Source organism: Lethenteron reissneri, chromosome 41 (assembly GCF_015708825.2).
Source record: "Lethenteron reissneri isolate LAM-NWPU_2019-01 chromosome 41, ASM1570882v1, whole genome shotgun sequence".
NCBI classification, from domain to species: domain Eukaryota; kingdom Metazoa; phylum Chordata; class Hyperoartia; order Petromyzontiformes; family Petromyzontidae; genus Lethenteron; species Lethenteron reissneri.
The window spans coordinates 7,207,836-7,233,730 of NC_083819.1; the positions used below are offsets into that span (position 1 = coordinate 7,207,836).

Below are 25,895 nucleotides of genomic sequence, written 5' to 3' on the forward strand. Positions count from 1 at the left end.
TGGGTCAGTGTGAATCTGGATTCGTCAGGCACGACACATTTCCCGTGTTTTTATTTATTTAAATGTTGCTAGACCCATAACGTTAGTGTAGCTCTTATAAGCGGTCATCTGAGATTCCCTCCCACATTGTGGAAGAGCTGGTGCGATGATGATATACCCCTCTACCAAGTAAACACACAACACACATAATGAGAATTTTATTTTATTTTTAAGATTTTTTCAAGAATGTTTCAACTTAAAGCTTCCTGAAACACACACAAGGCACGCGTGTGTCTGCTGGGTCTGGTCTGTGGGTTAGGCGCTACATTCACACAGGTGCATGTCACACACTCGAGTAGCACGAGAATAGTGATGGACTTTGCCAAATTTCGCTAAAATCCGATGAGTAGAAGCTTCAGCTACATCACTACTGTCAAAAGCTCCAACTCTCAATTCCTGGTGTCTACATTCCACCTTAATGCCATTGCCATGTGAATTATCTGTACAATAGCTTAACGATGCATGCATGACTACAACTATGAGAAACTAATGATATACATGTGGGCCTTTGACATGTGTTTGTAACCCGTGTGGCAGGAAGTTCCTGCAAAGATGGCCGTCAGCTTCTCGAGCACCTAATCCACAAGCCGATGCCCAGGATTCACAAGTTTGAAATATTTTTTAACTTAGGAAAAGTGAATACAAAAAGTAAACAGTTTAGAACGTGGTGCACACGTCCTCCTTTTACCACAATGAGACCCACACGGCCTCTCACTCCACCCAGAATGAGTGGCACCAGACATCACGGTGCCACCTGCACCGGTAAAGCCACCTCCTCTCAGCCGAACGGGTGAGTGAAAGCCCTGGGTTGAGGCTCTCAAAACTCCCCCTCAAACTCACGATGCCGACGACCAATGCACCCATCGGCATGTTTTAAGCGAGACATCGCACATCACACAAGGCCACGATATGTAACTTGTATCTCATTGTCAAATGTAGTTAAGAAACATTTCATGTGATAAAAAAAATTACTGAGTAAATCCTACAATTAAAAAGAACTGTGTAAACGCTTTGTACATTTACATGGCATCGGGTTACACCGCGATATTAACCTTCTTTTGACATGGCTTTGTTCGATTACTTTTTACCTAGAATCTGGCAAACTGTCCTCTTGTGACAATCCAGCTCAAACCCTTGTTTCGTTTCGAGGTCCTGCTTGTCATGAAACCAGCACAATCCGTGGTCTGTGTGCTATCCGATGCTCGCCGAAAGAAAAGTTTCAATTGCCGATTTCCCAATTGGATTGTCGTGGCAGAGGAGGCACTTCAAGGGCCTCTTGTGGGCGAGGGGTGTCAAACCCCAGTCAGGAGGAAGACATGTGCGCCTAAGTTCCAGTCACAAGGCCACGCTCGTGCAGTATAATCACGCTACACCACGGCACGCTGGACGGCTCCACACCGCTCCCTCTGCACTCGCCACAACCACGGCGAGGTGCTCCTACTCATCACCCTTCAGGCACCTCAGCTTTAACTTAATTTTAATGCAGGTGGTATGTGGGCAGGTGTTTCAGTCATGCTGTTGTGCATTGTCGATACTGAACACACCTCTGCCGAGTCTACCAAAACTGATATTAACCATGCATGTTCACGTTTTCTGCAATATTGAAAATAATTCAATGAATTACAGACTACGTGACGCCACATCCCAAATGTCAACAGCTCCCATACAAAATGGCCACAAAACGAGCAGTAACTCCCAAGAGCAATTCAACTTGGTGGTGCCAGTAAAACGATGCAGCCCAGTTGATATGCAACATCGTAAAGATTGTGCCTTTGGCGATGCAGGAGTGAAGGTTGGCACGCATTTAGACATTGCATTGGGTACTTCAGCGTTCCCAAATGGCTCTGGAAATGGGGCAATATTTAAACATGTTCAGAATTTCACACAATGCACGGGAGCTTTCACGCATGAACCCCCGAAGGCACAGTCCCCACACATGTGCCGCAAAAGCAGCATTGTAAGAGGATCCCAAGTGACACTGGCAAAACAATGGGAGATGTATTTAAAGGTTTACCATAAATTATCCCTCGTTGCTTTGGGCAAAATAACGCAAACGCTACTGCACAAGGGCCGTTGAACCGCACTAATGCTGACGAGGCGCGACGTCGGTGGTTGACAACTCTCAGGCAGGAGCACCTTCACACGAGCCATCTCAAGGAAAATAAACACATGCGTCACATCCAACTCAAGCAATGGAAATAATACCACGCACGCAATTCACCCCACACAGTGCCGTAACTTTACGTTCGTTGTGGTGCTCTCCCCAAAACCTCCATGGCTGTAACTCCTGCGTAACACTTCTCCCCAACTTGCTAAACCCAAACCAACCCAACCCTGCTGCTCCAAGATAAATGTGGTCCAACCAGAGCCCATGTGGTTTTATAAGGAAGATTAACGTTTTTTGCAATCACCTCATCTTTCACATAATTTGGTTAAGACTTTTACAAGTCTCAGCTGCTGGAAAGAACGACAGCACTTTGGGGTACAGAATGGGTACACGTTGATAGAAGCAATCATGATAAAGTTGTACCAGTTAGCAATGAACAGCATGCACCACCCACATTAAAAATGGGTCAACCTGCAAAAACTTAATTTTCATTTCACATGCTTTTTTGTCCAATCCATTATAGTGCTTTACTAGATTCATTGCAAGCCCCGATTGCATTTAACACTGCTAGATGCTTGCCTTATTCAAATTGTCTGCAGTGCACTGAAACCCACTCAATACGAAATGTGCAATAGAAACACTGCCGACGGCTGACGAAGATGGTCAAGGAAACCTGGTCCAGATCTTTGAATCAACTGGATTTGGATTGCTGCTGCAACCTTCAAGGATTGGGCAGTTGCGTTAAAGGGTTTGGTTTAGCGACTCTCAAATAAACAGCCAGCGATGACCGGCAAATACTTCCGTGTATCCTGCTCAGGAAGTAGTTGGGGACACTGGTATCTGTACGCACACGTTGGCTCACTGCTCCCTCACTTTCTGATCGTGTGCAAGCCATCACCGCCATATTAGGGAGGCACCAGGTTCTTTGTGGCAAAGCGGTTCAAAACATAAACAAAACTAATCACTTCACTTTCACCCTCTTTGGCTTTTGCCAGCATCAGGGGTCTACACTTGCACACATCACACCCAAAACAAAATATTTCTTGTGTTGTGATACTTTTTTGGTTGACAAGTGTACTCCCTTCCCGGGTCAACATGGCTAAACATTCTCTACATTCCTGCGTGGACCAGAGTTAACATTCTTGCTCCGGGCCTTTGCAGTACAACCTTTCCAATGTAGAACACAGAGTGAACCACCCTGGCTCTTACATCATCACTGCATCTGGCAATGTTTTCACATCACCACCACAGTAAGCAGGTCTTTTCTCCAACGAGTCTAAGGAGCTTGCCGTCTGAACACCACGAAGGGCATATTCACCGAGTCGACACTAGGCATTTACGCCAGCTCATGTCTTGAGCACGACAATTAAACTTAAAATCGCAATAACAAGTCAAATGGCGAGACCGTTTAAAAATCAACAACAGTCTCTCACACAGTGTACAAAACAGTGAGTACAAACATAGTGTATGGATGCCACAGGAGGACTGATCAACTGCAATCAATGTAGATCTTCGTTTCTCTCACACATTCACCTACTGTATAAAAACCACACCGAGCGGTGGCCTGACAATCGGTCAGGCGAGTAAGTGGACGTGCAAGTGCGAAGGGCTGCACTGCAATCAAAATAACTGTGCTTCATGTACACTAAAACAGAACTCCGGACCTCCTGGTGCAACCTCTACCTACGTCAGATACTCAACAGAAACGATTCACTTCCAAGTTAAAATGGTGCCTTGTGTGTGTGCGTGTGTTTGCATGTATGTATGTACGCATGTGCAGCAACAAGGCTTTGTGATGGCCCCGGCCACACGGAAACGTTTCACCGCATCGTTGCGAGCACCGTCGCTAATTCAAGTCGCCGGCCACGTGATTAGATATTCTAGACGAGTGGGGGCGCAGGTTTCATTCATCTCCCGCAAGCTGGTGATACTGCCCGGGGCACCGGTGGTCCGGCATGCCGCCACCCCTCCTCATTCTTTCTGTGGCTGGCTGTCGAGCTCAGCGTGACGGCACAAGTGTGGAACCAGCTCCTGTAACACACGCGTGCGTGCGTGCGCGCACACACAAACACACACACTCCTCAGCACCACACTAGCCGTAGCAGGATGCGCAAGTAGGGAAAATAGACTGGCTTAGAGCAACTAATTTGACTAAACAGTTTGTGCAAAACCAGGTTTTAGGGAGGATTTATTATAAACTAATTTAAACTCTCATAAAAACTATTCCATGTAAACAATACTTTGAATAAACATTTCGTTGCTATTAGCGACTTTGATTTTAAAAGAGTGATCAAATGGTTACCCAATACTTGGAAGGAAACCTGTGCGAAAAGAACTTTGCAAATACGAAATCACACTTTGCCCCAACCAGCGACCCATTGTTTTTCACACTGCTTATTATATACTTATGAAGGCAAACGCTTAATGGAAGTCATTATAAAATACGTGTATTGGGTCGTATCAAACTTGGCTCGCTCGGTGTGGGTAGTGGCTGGGGGGGTCGATTCTCACATGGATGGTGCGATTCTTGGCCGTGAAGAAGGCGTCGCAGTCCCTCCAACGGCAGAGCGCGCTCTGAGCATCGGCGTTTAGGTGCGTGCTTCGGATGTGCTCCTTCAGGTGGTCCAGCACCCCGAACATCAGGCAACATTTGTGCCACTGCACACGCCAGAGCGCACCGCCCACACGTTTACCCAGCAACACTGGTGACCTAGGTTATGTCTGTTATCGCTCTGGCTGCGCCAGGGGATCTTTGGTGCCACCTTGGCTGCCCTGACTGTCCCAGGGACTCTTTGGTACTGCCCTGGCTGCCCCCGGGGTTCCTAATTGTTGTTGTTGCTGGGTAGTTGCTTCGTCTTGGGCTTGCTGTAGTGTCGCTCCATCGCCTCTCTCCCATGTGTTCATGTTGAGCTCCTCTGCCCGAATACAGTTTATTTTACCCAAATATAGTTTTTGTTGATTCGATTGCATGTGGACGCCGTATGAATTGAAAATGTTATTGCCGTTCTGATAACTAAGGGTGGAGAGAGGCATTGGTACTCACCCAGCAGCGGAAGTTGGAGACGAGGTTGAGCGTCACGGCCTGGACGGAGCCGTCGTAGCATCCGGTGTAAATCTGTCGAGGGTGGCAGAGGCGCCATCGTTGGCCACTGGCGTACAGAGAAGTGTTCATTAGCAGACTTCCGACCACACCACGTAAGGGATATGAATCACAAACGCCGCTTAACTAAGCCTTAACTATTACACCTTTAATAGTGCTGTTTGTTACTGGCCGCTTGGAGTTTTGAGCCTATGGCCCGGTGCTCAGCAACAAGCGTTACTAGCTGTGACATGTGGACCTATTTATGGAACACAACCCTAAAAAAACTAAAAGCTCTTATCTTGTACAAACACTTTTGTATTAAAATGTATGGCAGTGATTCTGCTGGGACCTCACCATTGTTTCTGGAGCACATGAATGTAACTTTAAAGAGTCTTGGTTACAAAGCTTCAAAGAAATTAAAGACGTGTCAAAACATGCAGCGCAGGTGTGTATCCACGAGACATGTTGCGTCTTGGAATACAAGCCATTAGCAATTGGATAATCAACATGACAACTCGCAATACTCAACCTGGGCAGGCCAAAACTTAGCAGTGCGTAACCGCTGCCGTTAGTGGACAGCAGCACGAACATAAACGTCGTGGAAAACTGGATGAGTATGAGAGGCACTCACCATGCTCTTGTGCACGGCCATACACATGACCATGTCCTTGTGGCCTCCGTACACCTGCAGGCGGTCGTGTGACTGCAAGGGAACATGGCACACCCGGCCCCGTCAACGTTAACTCGAGACGACATCACCCCAAACTCCTCAGCGCATCCCCTCGGCTTTCCACCACTAGGAGAGAAGCCGTGCCCCAGCGGCTTGCATGCCGAACGTTCAATGCTCACCTCAAGTTCATACACTCGCACCAGCTTGTCCAGGCAGGCGGTCAGCATCACCTTGCCCAGGATACTGATGGCCGTGATGGCATGCGTGTGCCCCTTGTAGATCCTCAGCAGCTCTCCCGTCTGGCGCCGGCGACCGCCACATGCGGGAGACGACATGCGCCGCGTTATTCCCCGTGCGGAGAAACCCAGGGGGCGCGGCAGATTCGCAGCCAGGTCAAACTCGGCGCCTGCCTTGGCGCCAATGCCATTTCAAACGCTTTTAAATTGTCACAGTGGGGCACTATATCTCTTGTAAAGAGACTCCAAAATATCATACTTTATGAAAAAAAAGTTCTGGCTGGTTGGAGGCCATGCTTCGGCCAACACACTGAGGGGAGGGGGCACACGGGTGGCCGGGACATGGGTGGGGGCATGCAGTCGGGGGGCACTAAGGGGAAGCGTGGGTCAGGGGTGGGGTGTGTGGGGGGGGGGGGGCACACGTAGGAAGGGATGTGCGAGAAGGGGAGCATGGGCCAAGGGGCTACTGGGTGGATATTGTGGGTGGTGGGGCCCTGTGGGTTGCGCAAGGGGGGGGGGGGGGCACCCAGGGGTAGGACGGTGGGGACGTTGGGGGTTGAAGAGGACCATCGTTCACCGACGGGTACTTTTCATATCATACCACTGTATGTTTTAAGTTTTGCTGGCTGGCTGGCACGGACAGGCAGGCGAGTGCATTGTAATGTCACCCTGCGCATCTGCATGATGATGTCACCCACATCCCACAGCGCTGAGCTGGGTTCTGAACACTGTGCTGACGTCACGCCTCGCCACCACCCACCCTCCATCATGGCCGTAGATGCCATGCAAATGTGCGGGCAGTGCTAGTATATATGTTTTTAAACTTTACTTCAAATTCTGTTCCTGTTGGGACTTACCCTATTGAAAACTGTAAACATTTACCAAAGCATTTCTTAGAATTTGCAGACATGAACCCTAGCAAAAAGGAATATTTGCAAATATGCAAACGCATTTTGCCCTGACAGCAACCCACTATCTTCCATGGATGATTTTTCCAAACTTGTTAACATGGTAATAGAGGCACCGATGCGATGCGCACACACAAACCAGCAGCATAATGTGAGCACACACAGCTCCAAGCCAGTGTCTGTGGTGGTGCACTCACGTGGATGTTGTGCGCGTGGACAGACTGGTCGCTGGATCCGCTGAAGACCAAGTCATTCACCACCTGGGGGCACAGCAATTGGCATGGGAGTGCTAATGAAACTCACATAACCCCACAGGTCTTCCCACAGTCTGTTGGTGCATCTCTGTCATTTTACACTCGTTACATAATAAGGGGGTGGGGGGGGGAGCATTAAGAAAGTGTTTTTTTGGCACAGTTGTGAGTTCAATTCCCAGCCACGGTTAGCATCAGTGACAAGCGATACCTGGACCGGTTGTGGCCCTCCTAACGTCACTAACCCGCACTGACCAACGAAATGACGTACGACCAAAAACTCCCCCCAGTGACCGACAAGGCATGGAGAGGCGTTCACCCGGCAGTAAATTTACAAAAGGGGCTGTGAAACACAAAATTATTCACACACTGGTCCACGCTGCTTATAAATAAGACACACGGTCGTTCCCGGCAGCCGCCGTCCGGGCTAGCGGTCCCCACCTGCATGCACAGCACCGTCTTGGTGTGGCTGTCGAGGGCGCGTAGGAAGAGTCCGGAGCGAGCGTCGCGCACGCTTATGGTCGCGTCGTAGGAGCCAACGAGCAGCAGGCGTCGGCTGCCCTCCTGGCTCGATGCCACGCAGCTCACGGCTCGCGGCCCATGGCATTCAAACGTGTCCAGGAACTTGTTGCTCTGTCGCCCAGCGCAACAACAAGACGCACGCCGCGATAAAACTGCAGCAACAGTCACGTAAGTTATAGCCACGCCTTGTCTCATGGAAAACAATATCTATAAAAAAAATCCATCCTGTCTGATCGTTGTGTGTGCAGGGGGCGGCACCTGAGTGCTGATGGACACCACGGTGCCGTTAGCCAGGCCGGCGTACAGCACGTCCCAGCGCTCGTGCAGGCACAGCACGCGGTCCAGCACCGAGAACTCCTCCACGCACCTCTCTTCCTGCTCGCTCAGCACAGCACAGCCAAGTTAGACAAAGACACAGATCCCCTGTATAGCCTGCACAGGCTGTCGTTTGCATATTTGTGTCCGGCACCACGCCTTGGTTGACATTCACACACTACACCCGGTAGTTATTTAATGCGGAGTTCAACTAGGTGTGGCCCAGGACCAGTTCAGATCATTGCCACTATCCTATCGTTCCGTATGATCACATTAAACACAGGAAGACACGAAAATACGTGTGAACCTCTCGGTTGCTGTTGTGAGAAGTCTGCACTGATGGGTATCATCAGTGTCTCTCATGGAGAGTTTGTGTAAGCTGCTCAGATTTTCTAACCAACCTATCCATTTCCCTTCTCCCCTTGCAGAATCATCTTCTTCGTATCTCCAGCTGTGACTTCTCATTAATTCCAACTTGCGGCCATTCTCTCACTATTGTCGGGTAGAAGCTCCCAAATGTCAGACCTCACACCGGACAGGTTGGCCAGGCTGTGCGTTGCGGCGGGGTTCTCAGCGCGTGCCGTGCAGGAGTCACCCTGACGTTGTAGCAGCGGATGGTGTGGTCACTGGCTCCGGTGTAGAGGCGCGGCTGGGAGGCGTTGCCGCCCGCCACCGTCACCAGCAGCGCGTTCACTTTGCTGGTGTGGCCGTTGAACGTGCGCAAGCACTGCCGGGTCTGCGCCGCGCCGATTTCACGCGAGGAAGGGATCAAGACACACACAGCGTATCTTTACGAGGCACACACAGCGTATCTTTACGAGGCACACACAGCGTATCTTTACGAGGCACACGCATCGTTCAGCAGGTTAACCGTCATCAACCGGAATGCGCCTGATCTCAGCCGATCTCGGAAAGCTAAGCAGGCGGGTTTGATCCTACGAAGTACTCGCATGGGCAACCACCATTGTGTTAAGATTCCATCCAAAATAACATCCGGTATACACACTGCCTCCACAAAAGCACTTTAGCCCTGCTCAGAGGCCCGGCTATAGGCGAAGGTAAACGGTTGAACAGAGCGGGGATCCTCACCTCCAGGTCAAATGCACGCACGGTCTTGTCGGAGGAGCAGGTGTAGAGCATCCCCTCGAAAATCTGAATGCCACTGACGGCTGCCTCGTGGCCCTCGAAGGCCCCAGCGGTGGGCTCACACAGGTGCGAGTCTGACAGATGTAATAGCCGCACCGGTTAGTCAGGAGTGTTGCCCTGCCCCCATCTGGAAAAATCACAAGCGGAGAGTACCAAAAACGAACCCACCTGTGGTCGAGGATTTTTTCTGGTGGTCTTCATCCTTTTTCAGTGACCTGCATCCAGGGAAGAGAGAGTGGGAAAGAAGATTTAAATATTTACAAAGGCCAAATAAACGAGCCCTTACCAGGCATCTACACAACTAGGCTGAGTGACTTGTTGGATTTATAATTATAAGTGTTATAGGCTGTGTGGCTACTGCTGTATTGTACTTCTATGCCCTCCATGTGTCTGCTCCATGCCCTTCAACAATCTGCACTGTCCAGCATGGTGAAGTATGATGGTCAAATAACCCCAGTTACCCGCACGGTCTTCATCCAGAGGAGGCTTGACAAAAATGGCTGTATACGCACACATTACCACCAAAACGCGACACGACGCGGCACGCACGCCGTGTCATTCTCGTAAACACTTTCGATAAGACGCCCGTCATCTCAGTAAAGCCTCACTCACTCAGCCACAAGGCGGGGGCTTTTCCTCTGCCACAGGTCGCTTGTCGACGACACCTCGACGCTGTTCGCCCGCCCCGCCTCGCCCAACACCGCCGCCGAGGTCCGGCCCCTCGCCGCTGCCGGGGTCTGGCCCCTCGCCGCTGCCGGGGTCTGGCCCCTCGCCGCTGCCGGGGTCTGGCCCCTCGCCGCTGCCGGGGTCTGGCCCCTCGCCGCTGCCGGGGTCTGGCCCCTCGCCGCCGCCTTCACCGTCAAACACTTCGGCAGCTTTGTGGCCTCGTTGTCTGAGCTGTCGTCGATGGACAATATCTCCGGAGTGGGCGGCTCCACCAGCTCCAAGCTGGAGTCCGGCTCACTCTGCCTGCCGCCCACGTGATTCCCGTCGGGGCTGTCCATGCCCTCGTCATCCTCCTCCCCCTTGTGGAGCGCGGCCGAGGAGGGAGGTCGGGCCAGACGCGGCTCCTCCTGGGCCACGGGAACATCGCCCACCCCACAGGGGCTTACGGTGCCGGAGGCCTGCAGAGTGCAGGAGTCATCACACCGTGTGTCACTTTCACAGAGAAGTGTACAACCCTTACTGAGCCAGACTGTTGTCATCAATTTACATACAAGGCGCAGATTACACAACTGGTCTCGGTGCACAACCTAAAAAAATTACCGTTGTTGAAAATGTTACAAGATTTTAAACCGATTTACTCAAAGTAAATCACCATAAAAACAAATGCCAAAGTATACTAGTCCAATTATACACAAATATATATGAAAAGCAGTGAAACAGCTCGTTAAGATAATTCTGCGATTAGATTTAAGACAAAAATTGTTAAAAGTATAAGGCATTGGCCATAATCATGAAGGAAAGTGTTTTAAAATCATGCATGGAGTGAAACGGTGATCCACAATGCTGCTCTACCCTGTTCCTTCAAAACTCTGTTCCATTTTACAAGTTCCCTTCATATCATTCGAGCATTTACTCATGATCCCACTTTATATTTTATTGGGGCGTTGCATTGTAACAGAGGGGCCTCCCACCCATCGTGCTACCCCAGGCCTCCAGCCCAGTTCTCCCCACTCACCTGCGACGTGGACTTCCCCTGCCGGCTGCCGCGCCGCGTCTTGAGGCGCCGCACGGGCCGCGTCAGCGCCTCCTGCTCCGTGTCACTCGTCTCGGGCACGCGCGCCCGCGCCGGCTTTCGCTTCTTCAGGCGCTTGCGCTTCTGCGTCGAGGTGCTGTCGTCGTCCTCGCCGGGCTCCTCCGCCGCATTCCCGACCCTCCCCGCTTCGGCGCTCCCCTCCGACGCCACGCCGGCGCGGGCCCTCGTCCGCATGGTGTTGCGCTTCACCGAGCTATCCCTGCTCTCAGCGCCATCTTTGGTAGGCGCTGGTCCGGCGGACGTGCCCGTTGGCGCTACGGTCGTCTCGGCGCTGGAATCATGAGGCGTCGAGGCGAGGGACTTGCTTACGGGCGTGCACATGTTGGAGCGGGCAGGAGACGAGAGGCGAGAACTTCTGAGCGGCATCGTTTCTGGGATGCCGTCGGGCAGGGGCGGCCGTCGCCACGGCACTTCCTGTGGCTGCGTGAAGTAGTGCGTGGCTGGTGGTGTCGTCGCCGTGGGCACGCCGGCCTCGCCTACACACCCGGCCAATCCCGCAAAACCGTTGTGAATCAGTGGTACGTGGAGATCACGTTACGGCACGCGCAGTTCAACTGTGTCGGCACGACTGCCGTGCCCGTGCGCGACTCACCGCGAGTGGCAGCGGGAAGGCACTGCTGCAGGAGCGGCGAGGGCGGGAGGAAGGAGCCCGGATACAGGGCCGTGTTCAGCATGGGCGGTGTGCAGGCGGTGACTGGGGTGAGCTCCCCGGCCTCCTGCTTGATCAGCAGAGGGTGGGAGACGCCGGCGGGGCCAGGGAGACTCGGGGATGCGGTAGCCGCTGGCGGGACCAATGGAGCAGAAGGCAAATGCAGCTGGTTCACAGATTTATCTACACAAAACCGAGGGGCGGTATACAATACGTCAGCCTTCTTGATCTGAAATAAAATCATTTGGTTCAGTGAAATCAATTTGGCTAAGCAGTTCAAGTAACACCAGGTGAAAGTGCTGTAATGTACTTATGTACAGTGTAATCCATGTATAGATACCCCACTGATTACTAACGACCCTCCCACTTTTTGTCAACAGCCAATTAGCATTGTTATTCTCAAAAAGTTGCCAATTATAACCAAAATCTAGGGGGATATGTTTTTGTGAAATAGTTGATTTAAACATAATCATGGCATCTCATGTAAAAAGGGCTATTGAACACAAACCGTTGAGCTATCGCAACTGAAGACCAATCGGAATACCACACGGAGCAATGGGAAAGTTCCGGGATGATGGTGCAAACACACACCTTGCATTCCTTGGAGAATCTGGATGCGGTAGGACCTCAATTTGTCCATCTCCATGGTAATCTGCAGCACAATGGACAGCACAGGTCACCACTGTCAAAGAAGATGCGCACATCTGCACTAACTCACGCATATTTAAATTACAGTGCTATGCTCAATTAGCTCCGACCATGCCGACACCTTGGTCTTGATTTGGACATGTAGAATCTGGCTCTCATACCAAAGTGAATCATCGGCAGACAGGACATGCAACAGCTGGGCCCGGATGTGACTGACTATGCAGTAATGCCAACCTGCTGTTTGTGCAGCAGCAGCTCCTGCACATGCAGGAAGGCGCTGTGCAGGGCAGCCTTGGCATGCTCCAGTGTGGGCTCCAGCTCCTGCATGCCGCGACTCAACTCCTCCTCACGCAGCGACACACTCAGCAGCTCGTCCACGTGTTGCCGGTCTGCGGGAAACACGCGCGCGCACACACATGCACAGCCACGGACACGCGCACACACACACACGCAGCCACATGTATCAGAGAGAAGGATCTCTCTCCTCTTAGCCTTAGACGTTGTGCATGGCCAGGCATCGGAACCAGGTGACCCGGATTGTAGTGCAGTGTGCACCACCACATCCATAATTAAAGTCAAAGATCCCCCATGTGGCCTTTAACAGACTGTTGGGGCTGTTTGCGAGCCACTATGAATGTCAGCACGGCACTCAAAAGAGGCGGGCTGCCAACACCACACCTGGCCACCTTTGTCTCTCTAGTGTTGATGTTTACACAACGTACCAGGTACTCATTTAAGGTTGAGTCGACCGAGGAGAGGACCAGGACTAGTTACAATATTCGCCACTGTTATTGGTCATGAGCGGGAATCGAGCTCTGGTCGCCTGATCCGTAACGCAGTGCGCTAACCATCATCAACCCCTCTCGAAAGCTCGCTGTACGTACAGAGATTCACATGTGATCATTCACCACCGAAACCACCGGTGAATAATTACATTCCAACTATATACTGCACATGCAAAAATGTGGATCCAGTGGTACCTTTTTTTAAGCCCTTGACCTTCATCCTCTTGTTTTTCCGCTCAATTTCTGGCACCTCTGGCGAAGACCCTTCCTAGGAAACGGGACAACAGCTCGATCGGGCGCCAACATCAACTCTATTTTCCCGGCACAAGGCCTACTTTGACTCGTGACGCAAATTGCCCCTCAACACCGCGAGGCCCAGGTTTTGGAACCAGCAAGCGATGACGGGACTGTGCTCACGCTCGCAACCGCCGAATCATGCAGCTACGGTACGTACCGCGGTGGCACGGCGCTTCTTGCGGGCCTGGCCCCCACTGGGCTCGGGCCCGGATGTGAAGCTGCTGTCCGTCAAGATGTCAGGTTCACCCTCCACCTGAGCGCCCAGCGGGCGCTGTGGGCTTATCGGGCTGGCACTGGGAGAGCCGACTTCCGGGGTGTTGGCCAGCAGGACACCGGACAAGCTCCTTGGGGTCGCGGCTGCTCCCGTGTTAACCGGCGGTCCCTCCGAGCCAAGGTCACCCATGGTGGTGGTGGTGGTGACGCCCGTTCGCAATGGGCGGCTGGCGCTCATTCCGTTCTCGGAGAGATGCTTTTCATTTGTGGTGTTGTTTGGCGTGTGCTCGAGAGTGGCCAGGAGCTGTGGGACTCGACCGCTGCTAGAAGTGGTGGTGCCGGAGACACTGGCTGCTGCTTCTCCGGCTGTGGCGCACGCGAGGCGGGGTTCACTGGCTGGCTCCACCGGATTGTCGGAGTGATATTTGGTGCCAAACTGCTGCTCCTTATGGAGGAAGTCAGTCCAAATTGAGGTCATACAGCTCAGGGAAGTCACCCAGCTCATCAAAGTTGAGGAAGGCTGGGTCTAATGGGTCATCCTTGTTGGCTGGTCCCATTTCGATTCCAAATCTGGTGTGCACAAAATAAACAATACAAAACAAGGCGGCATATCAACACACTCGTCTTGTAATCTTTCAAATAAATGGAATTGATGGCCTAAATGAAAATAACTCAAATAACAAATAGCTGTCGTGTTTAATGATAGGTTTATAGTCTGTGGATTATGTCAAACACAAGTTTGATGCTTCGTAATCATTGAGAAGAAAATTCATCAAAATATATCGCCAGGTGCACTGCCATGAGCTTCAAACGATGGCAATGTAGTGACAGTTTATTATGAAGTGAGAGAGTGATGAAGCAGTGACATCACTAGAGCTCTAAGGCCGCACTCCTGGCCGCGTGCACGATCCACGTATTAGCGGGGGCACAGATCCATCTGGTGGAGGGCATGGACACAAGCACTAAGTATTTTTTTCTTAATTATGTGAGCTGGCACATCTATCTCCCAGACATGCACTCAAATATTAGTTTATTTGGGTTGTTATATTCACCATTTTTAGCCTGAACCTGGTATTGGTGTCATTGACACCGACAACCAGGTTCAGGAGGTGCAACCATTTGTTTCGGGAACAACCCATGGAAGTGAATATCACAGAGCTACCGCTGAGATAGCCCTTTAAGTGATTAACACAGTAGAGGGGAAAACTATCCCACTGCCATGCCACCGAGATACATTTTCATTACATTGCAAACAATGTTTAATTCTCAATTAGAGAACCACCCAAATTAAGCGCAGTCATTGGTGACCGGGTTGGGACAATCGATATCACTGTACTTGAGAAACCAGTTTAATTACAAGCGGCTGCCTGTATTTGAACCCAGGCTCTCAGCGCATTGATGGAAGTGACGTGATCACTCTCGAGCCACCCAGCCACCTCCCGGATTGTCTCTCTTTCAATAACCTGCAGACAACCGTGCGGTTTCTCACCTGGGCAGCCCCTTCGCCTGCCTCCTCTTGCTGAGCACTTGTACGATCTGCTCCCAGTCGACATTCCTGCGTGGTGCACTCAGCAGCTGCTGGATGGCAGGACGCAGGCTGCAGCTCTCCCGCTCCACTTCCGGCTTGCGCTGGGCCTCGGCGCCGCCAAGCCCTGCGGTACCCGACACCGCCAATACCGCCGGTCCCTTTCCCAGTGTGGTGCTCGGCACAGGGCCGCTCGTGTAGGTGCCGCCGGGGCGCATGCGGCGCCGAGCCTGGTTGAGGTTTGGTTCGGGGGCTGCCGTACCTGGCTTGCTCCCACTGGTTCCACGTGCTGCCAGGTACCGGGAAAGCTCTTTTTGCAGCGCCGTCGAGACCCCCAGCCTGCTCAGCTCGGCTTGCGCCAACGCCGGCGGGCACCTGTGGGCCTCCGGTTCAGAGGACACGCAGTCACCGGTGTGTTTGTCTGAGGCCAGAGCAGCCGTGACCATGATCTCGGCTTCCGGCGCTGTTTCTATTTTGATTTCAGTCGTGGTCTCGGAGGTTCTGCTTTCCGCATGTGCGGGCCTCACGTTCGTCACCGAGTTGGTGATCGCGGCAGACAGACATTCCAGACGCACCGTGGCATCGGTAGAGGTCATGTCCAAAGCCGGGCTCTGATTCGTCTCATCCCCTCCTTGAGCACCAAACTCTTTCCCACTTGGGGAGGGGAGGTTCTTTTCTTGGGGCGGCTTCCCACCTGTGCAGTCATTACTAAAGGGTTGGCTGTGTGACGTTTCTTTATTCTTGACGCGTCCATGGACTCCCACCGGTTGCTTCTGTGTTAACGGTATTGGAGTCGTAATAACGGCGTTCACTTTTTCCGTATATCCCAAGTCGACAAGCTTTGTTGGGCTGCGGCACACGCTCTTTCATTTGTTTATGGACTGATCTAATGCCCGACACCTTATCCACGATGCCTGCGAGTTTGGTTTTAAACACATCGACCAAGTTGGGCTCAACAGCGGTGGGGCGGTTGGCGTCAGCCGAATTTGCAGTTACCCCTTCTTTGTCCACCTTCGCAAGGTCGGCTGAGTCTCTTTGGCCCACGGTGGAGCCAGATGCCCCCGCTGACCATGGCCTCTCGTGCGTTGCCACTCGCTGGGCCGCGTCCCCCGGCTTCTCATCAAGCTTCAGCAAAGCGCTAGGGGCACTGCTGGGCCGGTGGCTCGACAGCGATAACGAGGGCAAAGTGAGGCAGGGCGGATCCTCGCAGACCTCGGACGGGTGAGTGGAGATGTCATCCTTTTGAGTCGCCTTGTTCTTGGGGCAGTTGGAGTGCTTTTCGGTGGCACGGACGGCCGCAGGAGGCTTGTGTTGGGAAGGCCCAGCACGGAGATTGGCACGTACCTTCCGCAGGTTGCTGGAGAGACTCTCCCGCCTCTGTTGTTTGCCTGAAAGAGGAACGGCACCCTTCGACTGGTATGTCGTCGTGCGAGGTCCCTGCGATGCGGCCACCGAGGGCCTGCTTGATGAAGAGCCAGTGCCCTCGCCGCGAGCGGGGTCACTGCGGGCCGTCGTGCCACTCGGGGCGACTCTTGATCCGCCCTGGGTAGTGTTGGTGGGGTTCGGCGGCACTCGCGTTTTGCTTTTATCAAAGGAGATCTTTGGCAGCTCGTCAGCTTTCAGCGGAGGAACCTTTTCCAGTTGCTTAACCTCCTCGGGCATCATCTCTTGGTCTCGATGGCCATTGGGATTCTTTTGTGAAGGATATGGGGTCCAGCGTGTGAATCTCGAGGCAGGTTTCATTTTCCCACGATCCACGTGTTGATGGAATGGCGCATTTTCTTCCCGGTCAAACCACGGCGGGAGTTCGTCCGAAGTGAAGTCGTCTTGCATTCCCCTGTTATAGTTGCCCTCGTCGAGGTGCTCGGGCCAATGCTTGTAATTTTGATCATTGTGCCAGCGCTGTGGGGGGTAACGGAAATCTTGCCAGTATCGATTGGGGCCATGGTTATAGTTGTAGCCGTAACCTCTGCCACCACCGGCACCACCTCTGCCTCTCATGCTGAAAGGCTGCCTCTTATGGTGCCGATTTTGGTAGCATACACCGGGAGGGGGCAAGAGGGGACTGTTGGCTTTGAGGCCGTTCGAGGTTGCACCCGTCCAGGCAGGGTGCGCGTCCGTGTGGCTCCTGGGCTGCTCCATGAGTTTGTCGGTCTTTGGTTTGGACTCGTTAGTAGCTTCTTTCACCATCTTCTTGGCTTTTTCAAGGTTTGGTCTTGGATGGAAACGGTTGTTGTTGAAAGGGACTTGTTTCGTTGTGTCAGTTACGGGTAAACTTCGTTCTTCTGGTCTGAATTTAAAACAATAACAAATCACAGATGAAATTCACTACAAGACACACAATGCCAAAAATCTCCATTACCACACATGTTCATCTTTCCGATATTAGAGTCAGCACTAAACTCTGCACCTGTCTTTAAAACGACCCCATCCAAGAGATGCCGGCTTTCCGGACCCTGCCGGGGGGGGGGGGGGGGGGGGGGATTTCCTCTCAGCAGCCTTCTCCAATCACGCCCAGCAGCGCACACCCCCCTCACGAGGGGATTGCGGCCTAAGCGAGCATCTGTTCAAACAGCCGCGGTCTCGTGGGGCTAAACAAGGGGGAGGGGTAGAAGGGGGGGGGGAGGTTACCCTTTCTTTGTGCTGCGACCTTGCTGTGAGCGCCGCTCACATGGTTCACCAGCTAAACTTGGCCTGTCTGCACGCAAGCATCTGCTGTGTGAGCACTGCAATTATCTCTCACGTGAGACTTTCCAGCCTGATTCCATCCCGCCTGACAATAGAGAAATGTGCCAGTGTGGGGGGGGGGTGCTGGAAGCACGAGTGGTGCTCGCATGCCGTGCCGGTGCCAGCTGATGTGATTGGCTAAGGAATGTGGCACGTCTTGGCGTACCTGCATTGCCAATAGTAGTGTGTCAGTCTCCCCATCAGGAATGAGCAAAGGCAAGATATGAATTTTGAGGCTGAAATTGCCTTCTTTTAACCATTTTCTTATATTTAAGATGTTACACAGGTTGTTTCTTCAATATAAAATTAAACAATAGACTAATCGGTCATCAAATGACATGAAATGTGCCAGATTGTCAGTTCTCAGAAGATAAGCAAACCTGAGTCAGGATAGTGCTTGAATGGGAGATGACCATGCATAAGACGGGTGTTGTGTAGGCTGGTGCTGGGGCTCCGTTGTTAGCAATGCTGCAAAATCCATCGTTGGTAATCTATTCTGCTCCAACGTATATGCTACCCACCTTCGCTAACCCATAATGACCAACGTGAAGATGTATGGGCCAAACAATCAACATGACACTGCATGGCGCGTAGTAGTCCCTGATACTGCAGTGGATTGACAAAAGGGCTGGACAATGAATGTATTCCACTGAGCACAGAAATGCACTGACATTCAGCTGATTTATAAATAAATGGGGTAATATATTTATCGGATTGAAGCACAGAATGCTGCCAGCGTTCGCGCACTGAATGCATTGGGTAATCTCCGTGGCAACAATCTCGACTGGCTCAACAACTGCCGGTCTTTCGACGCGTCACATGGCACGGCCCGGCATGCGGCGGCGCTACCGCATGGCGTCCCATGGGATGGTGGGGGCTGCAACGCGTAGACACTTTTGTCGACAGATTCCATCGTTCAAAATAAAACGGAGGGCTGCAAAGTGCTCCTCGCCAGAAACAGGGGAATAAAAAAAGATATACCCACCAGCTAAGTTTTAACGTTCTAATTTTTCTAACCTTTTAGCGAGTGCATTCCGAGCCAAGTGGAGTGACGCGACGATTGTCCGAGCAATTCATACTTTGAGGATGTACATACATTCGCATATACACATTATGCGCTTACAGACACATACATACAAGGCTGTGATGTGGCCAAAAGATGCAAATACAGCAATTATTTTATCTATCTGTGCAGAACTTTGAGTGTTATCTCCTCATATGAATAGATTTTTCCAGGTACTCTGGTTTATTTCAACATTTCAAACACTCGTAACGAAATTGGCCAAACATCACAGTTTCAAGATCAAGCTACCAGTTAATAGTCATATAAAACGGCGCGGACAGCCCTTTTGTCATTCCACTACTGGATTAGGGTCTCCCCAAGATATGCGGGTATTGGGGATTATTTTACCACACTTTACTATCCTGGTCAGTGTGGGACGATGTAGGTGGATAGCATAGACATTAGAGCCATAGAAGTAGAGTACAATAATGGATTTTTGCTGAACTGTCCTCTGCTGACAGCGTAGCAACGCAGCAGCCTAAAACACCTGATCTATGTGTGGTGGTCGCCCGTCCAAGAACCAGGCTCAACCCTACTTGACTACGTGACTTTACCGAAAGAACCAAGAAGATGAATCCCTGCAGTCACGAAAGCTTTAAATCGAAACCTACTTCACTTCTGAGATCTGACGGGATCGGTCGCATTGCAGATGATTTAGTCAAATACGTATAAGGCGAGAAACAAACATTCTACTCCAAACAAACTCTCGCCTGGATAAGTATTTGATGGCAGCAACATTGGCGGTGTCAAGCGGCCACGTACTTCTTTGCGTCGTCTCTTTGAGCGGTTGTTTGCGCTGCGTCGGGAGGAGGAAGCTCGCGATATGCGCTACCAGGGCTCGACTTCTCCACGCGTTTCTTGTGCTCGGGGCTGCTCAGGTGGGAGGCGTACGCGGACAGCCCCACCACGTTGGCACAACACACCCGGCAGTGGTGCGTGCAGGCCCTGGGAGAACCGCAACAGCACACGTTTGACAGCTCGCTCACTCAACGCCCCATGGAAGCAGAGCACGGTAAATGATCGCACCAAGGGTCTCCCCGACCACCTAATGACCAATCAAAGATTGCTGAAATAACGTCCCCTGTTAATAGGTTTGCCAACTTTTAAGTTAATGACATATTGGGAGAACGGGCGCACATAAAAGTGTTTCAATTTCCAAGTCGTTTATCTTGGCAAATAGTGTTTGGAAGGTCAATTACTTTCAATGAGTAAGAGTCACGAGAGTGCTGTGGAGACACCTGAAATACGTACTGCCCATAATAATCATGTGAGGGAGGCAACCCTACCCATTAAGATTGTATTGAACATTTATCGCAATTAGTAGACAATGCATCACAAGGCAAGACTCATGTTCCAGAACGTTCATCTGAATCACTTTTTTTTCTAAAACAATTATGGAGCTGAAATACACAAGATAAGAATGCATCACTTCATAATAACATAATTTCAATTGCACAATAACTTTCAGGACAATGGCTACACAACAGAATAGAACAGATTTGAGTACTTCTGGCTAACATACAACCATTCACAATAGCACACAGTATGAACACAGCAGAAATGCGGTCAAAACTCCTGACTTCACCTCCCCCACGATCACTGTGCACGTCCCATCGGCCCACAGCCCATCTCCAGCGAGCCCAGCTACCGACCGACAGTGGCTGAACCTTCCAAGCAACTGTGGAACAGCACCGTGCGTGCACGTGGGGCATGAATCCACTGACACCGCCCCCACCACCACCCACACACATCCACGTTCACCAGTGCTAGCCCAGCAGACGTCAGTGCGAAAGCTGCCACTAGGCAACAGCCCCAAAATTAGTCGCCGCCGTCACTGTGAACTTAGCAAAGCCCACTAACCTCCCCCTCCCTCCGGTGTAGTGGCTGCCCCCTGCCCAGCTGCCGCAGTGGTGTCGCCTTTCTCTGCTGGAGGAGACACCATCTGATGAAATTTGCTATGTGAAGCAGCGCAATCCACAGCACATTCATGTGCAAGTGGTCCCTTTCCAACGAGGACTTCTTTGGGTCACGATTGCATTTTTTTGTCTTGCAAATATATCTCAATCCTCTTGTGAAATGGTGTATTTGTATAAAACACTGGAAACTTTATTTATTACAATGACAGTTAATTAACGTCCCCCTGATTAAATTATCGCCATTTGCAGTTTCCTACACATTTCACATCCTCCGAGCATTACAATTATCTGTTGCCAGGGTACTGGCATGCTATTTTTGGCCACTCGCATCAACTGCCTTATCATATTTTAGGAAGAGGCTTTAAAAAGTACATACACGAGATATTTTTTACACTTGCCTTCCTTCAACTGTCTCCAGTTCCCGGTGGTGCAACATGCTTCTGATGTGCTCTTCAAATTCCTGGTGAGAGACCGGAATGATCAGAAACATCCTGAAGATGTCTAGGAAATGCCAAAATAAGTCATTGCACATCAATATATGACAAGTGTCCTCAGTCACAATGCTATATATCTGAAAGATCATTAATCGGGAAGCATGGCTGATGTCTTCATGGGTTTCATAATAAACATATTTCATGAAAGAATTAAAACATACACATGTAGTGACATAGTCATAGGGGATGTCACTATATGGTGCCGGCCCGGAAGGGTCGTGCATCGTGGACAGCACCGTTTGGGTGGCCATGTGTAATCCAAGCCCTAGCAGGGCTTGGCGAGCACTGGGAAAGTGCGGGCGCCATGCACAGCATGAGGTGTGGGCTCCCCCGAGGGGAAGGGGGTGAGTGTGAGCCCAGGGGCAAGGTTGCCCAGGCTGTGGCACTCTGGTTGACCCTGTAGACATATGATCGGGACTGTCCTCACAGCGGGCCCCAGGTGGGGGGACTAATGGGTGATCACGTGTCCGGGGAGAACTCTTGAGGTTGGAGAGAGAACGAGAATGTTCAAGAAGGCGGGCGGGGCCGAGGGCGTACCGGGCCCGACCGGAGAGGGATATAAAGCGGGTCCCTGAGAAGGACCGGGGTCTCTTTGTTCTACAAGCTGGAAGCTCAACATCTACAAGCTGGAAGCTCAACATCTACAAGCTGGAAGCTCAACATCTACAAGCTGGAAGCTCAACATCTACAAGCTGGAAGCTCAACATCTACAAGCTGGAAGCTCAACATCTACAAGTGGGAAGCGCTTCGTCCTACGAGGGACCACGTGGTCAGAGACCCGAGTGAGGGTCCAACCCTTCATAGTAGTAACTCCCCTGTATAGTGTAGTTAGCTGGGTGGTCACCACTCTCAGTTGTATCTGGTAAAGGGGCAGTTTACCCTTTTGTGTTACGGTGTTACAAATAAATGTGTTGCGTCTAAAAGGATCGTCTGCGACTCAGTTGGACTCACTACACACATGTGCAGCCCTTTTGTCAGTCCACCACTGCACAATGTGTTTTTTGTGGGGGCTATATGACCATATTTCACCATACTGGTCAGAGTGGGTTGGTCAAGGCAGGGATCATTGGTGGTACTTAGCTTCGGTTTAGAGAGTACAAAAATAGATTTTGCTGCCCACAATCTCGTCCCATAAAATTCCGGGAAATTTGGTCAAAGACACAAAACACCAGATGATTTATAAGCTTTTGAGTAAAATAATTTACTGCACATGCAATCGCATGGGACTATGTCTGCTACCTGCTGTTATGCAAAATGCTTGTTACAAGTGTAGTGACGTAAATGGTGTCACGAGGGTGTTCACGCCAGCTACTGTTACAGGAGTGCAACTGTGCGTCTGGAGCCTCTCTCTAGCACCAGAGTAAGTGAGGAATGTCAGCCAGCCCTAGAGGGCATAGTTCCTGGTGATGGCCTGAGAGAAAGGGCAAGGGAGGATGTGGTCGCCTGAGTGGGGCACGTGATGCTCGGTCGAGATCCTTCAGGAAAGGTCTCGAAGGGGGCATGGCCGAAGTCGGAGCGAGGCCACGCTCAGGAGCATCAAGGGGCAGTCCCGATAATGTTCTTGGCTCTTCTGTGGAATCAAGCCTGGGTCCCGTGTCTCGTGGTCTCCGGGTCTTCGTCTAGAGTTAACTCGCTACTCACATAGTTAGGCCACATCACCTACGATAGAACCCGAGTTACGGTCAGTGTTACCCGCTAGGGAAGTTGTTAAATAAAAATGTTGCCTCCCAGTCCAGAGTGTGTGCCTCCGTGTTGAACACTACACAAGCAGCATTCTTGGGAATTAGATTGAACCCACAGCAGTCAGTCACCTTAGTGTTGGCACAGTGGACTCGGCAGAGGCCACACTTGAGTTGTTTGGACATGGCCCTCTCGGTAGCAGACAGGGATTTTTGTGGCTTTGCGTTTCAATCTGCGGCAACAACCATCGGCAAACATAATTGACAACATCCCAGACGTGTCCATCACATCGGGAGATGGTTCGGCTGCGGTACAGCGAGCGGCTCCTAGGTGAAAGATTGCAAGTTCAAATCCTGGTTAGCGGTTGACTCAGTCAATGATCCCAATTGGGTTTATAACATGAGTACCACTTTTCGACTTAAAGCTTTCGAGGAGACCAGACCTGGTTTTCACCTGAAGACGGCTGCTTGCGTTGTGGCCGAAACGTCGTGAGAATGATTTTATTATGTTTTATTTTTATTTTATTACTTCCCTTCTACGTGACTTTACCGAAAGAACCAAGAAGATGAGTACCACTTTGTGGAGAAGTCAACAGTGGTTGTCCTATCAATAGCCTCGCAATAGCAATGTGGAATTTCGACCACTGGCACAAGGCTGTATAGAAAAAGAGCACGGCCTCAATATTTATTTTTGCAATAAATCTAGGTACTGTATTTTGCTTTAACATTGCAATCACTCATTCACCCACATACACGCAGTCTAACGGTGAGAGATTTGGGATGGCAAAACTTCCAAACGGCAAGGGTGGCGCTGTAGTAACACATCTGGCCTCACAGAAAGAGGTTCCTGGGTTCGATTCCGACTCGGCGGGCCCCTATGTAAAGCTGGCAACATCTCACCCTGTTCTGCACGAGTTTCCTCCCATAACCGACCCACACAATGCAATTGGTGTTTGCCAAAACATCACAATGCTGATAAAATACCCGCAAGTTTCTCAATTAGGGTTACAGCATCGACTCCCTAATGCGAAAACGTGGCAGGAATCTCGTTAGAGAGTCTAGTATTGAGAATCCGCGATGCTTTCCTGGGTAAACAAGTCTTAACATAACATACAATAACGGAACGAGGATGAACAGCACCGTATACGTTTTGCGTTAGGACGTTCAGGGCGATACAGTTCATACAAGACCAGCCTGCGCGTCTGGTCACCGCGTACCCTTACGGATTATACTTTCCCCGCTAACAAGGCAAACATCGATGGGTGCGCGTCTTATAATCCGGTAGGCGCATGCACGGAAGTCCAGATCTGTCCTGTATCACTCCATGCACCTCTCACAAGTTTGGGGGGCGGGGAGCGTCTTACACTCCGGGGCGCTTTCTCGACGAGCACGAGGTTAGCAAGCGAGAGACCTGTGCTTGCTGCGAGCCTCGTTAATTACGGGCGGGTTGCGGCCGCACACCCAAGATCGACGCGGCTCCCGTAACGCGCCCAGGCCGCGTGCCTCACACGTGCGTCGCACGGCCGACTACAAAAAAATGAAAAACTCCCCCGCCCCGCTCCGCGAGCGCAGCGATTGGCCAAAGCGCGCGCACGTGACCGCCTAAGACGCGCGTGATTGGTCGACGAAGTCCTCCTACGCACCCCCCCTCCCCCCTCGTCCGGATAACGCCGCATCCGCGCTGGGAACGAGAGGCGGGCGTCTGCGCCGTCTCTCCACGCTCACCACGTTCACTCACTCACTCACCAAATTCGTTGTCGCTCTCTCTCTCCTGGCTCTGCGAGTCCCGGCCCGGTACACACCTCCCCCTCCAACCCGACCCGACCTTTAGTACTTTAGTACATGACTGCCCCTCCGAGGCTGCGGTCAACAGCCCACCGCCCACGCCGCCATGTTACAACTGAGGCGCGAGGCACGACGGGAGAGAGGCGACCAAGATATTTATGGCGCATTCCCCGTTGGCGAGCGGCGTTGCGTTTCTCCTCGCGCCGATTGGAGGGTTTGGGGGGGGGCAGGAGAGGCGGGGGGGGGCAATCTCAAATTGCGCGTGGGAGCGTTAATTCGGCGGAGCTGGTGAGGAAGGGGGGGACTGGGCGGCCATGTTGGGTAGGGGAGTTTTGCAGCTAAACACGTGCGACGGCATTTTCCTCCACCGCTCGCCTTGCGCGGGGTTCCCCCCACCACCACCACAGGGCCCACTCCCTATGCAATATGGCCGCGAATGCGTCTGGGCCATCGCTGTGGAAGCGCCTCCCTCTCCTTTACCCTCCCCCAGCCCCCATGTAATATGTCCGCGAAGTGCCTCTTTCGTCGCGTGGTGATGACATACACATGCGTGGTGGGGGTGGGGCTGGTTAGGAGGGGGAGGGGTAGGAAAAAGGGTGGGGCTGGTTAGAAGGGGAAGGGGTGGGGCGTGTTAGGGGGAAGGGGTGGGGCTTGTTAGGGGGGAGGGGTGGGGCTTGTTAGGGGGAGGGGTGGGGCTTGTTAGGGGGAGGGGTGGGGCTGGTTAGGGGGTAGGGGAGGGAGAAGGGGTGGGGCTTGTTAGGGGGGAGGGGTGGGGCTTGTTAGGGGGTAGGGGGAAGGGGTGGGGCTTGTTAGGGGGAAGGGGTGGGGCTTGTTAGGGGGAAGGGGTGGGGCTTGTTAGGGGGTAGGGAGAAGGGGTGGGGCTTGTTAGGGGGGAGGGGTGGGCTTGTTAGGGGGAAGGGGTGGGGCTTGTTAGGGGGAAGGGGTGGGGCTTGTTAGGGGGGAGGGGTGGGGCTTGTTAGGGGGAAGGGGTGGGGCTTGTTAGGGGGTAGGGGGAAGGGGTGGGGCTTGTTAGGGGGGAGGGGTGGGGCTTGTTAGGGGGGAGGGGTGGGGCTTGTTAG

At 51.9% G+C, this 25,895-nt stretch overlaps 1 protein-coding gene across 1 annotated transcript; it reads right to left on the reverse strand.

Annotated features, from left to right (window-relative positions):
- Positions 1 to 186: 186 nt before the first annotated feature.
- ZNF106 (zinc finger protein 106) lies at positions 187 to 25,012 on the reverse strand. The gene is given in 25 exon segments (XM_061568729.1): positions 187 to 4,177; positions 4,658 to 4,804; positions 5,190 to 5,261; positions 5,860 to 5,931; positions 6,078 to 6,197; positions 7,240 to 7,302; positions 7,735 to 7,926; positions 8,074 to 8,190; positions 8,726 to 8,866; positions 9,220 to 9,350; positions 9,445 to 9,491; positions 9,889 to 10,400; positions 10,958 to 11,511; positions 11,628 to 11,867; positions 12,276 to 12,336; positions 12,567 to 12,721; positions 13,313 to 13,385; positions 13,572 to 14,087; positions 14,089 to 14,197; positions 15,117 to 15,892; positions 15,894 to 17,442; positions 19,705 to 19,887; positions 21,257 to 21,318; positions 23,164 to 23,264; positions 24,778 to 25,012. Coding segments are annotated over 24 exon segments (6,006 nt in total). The 5' UTR covers positions 23,218 to 23,264; positions 24,778 to 25,012; the 3' UTR covers positions 187 to 4,117.
- Positions 25,013 to 25,895: the final 883 nt, after the last annotated feature.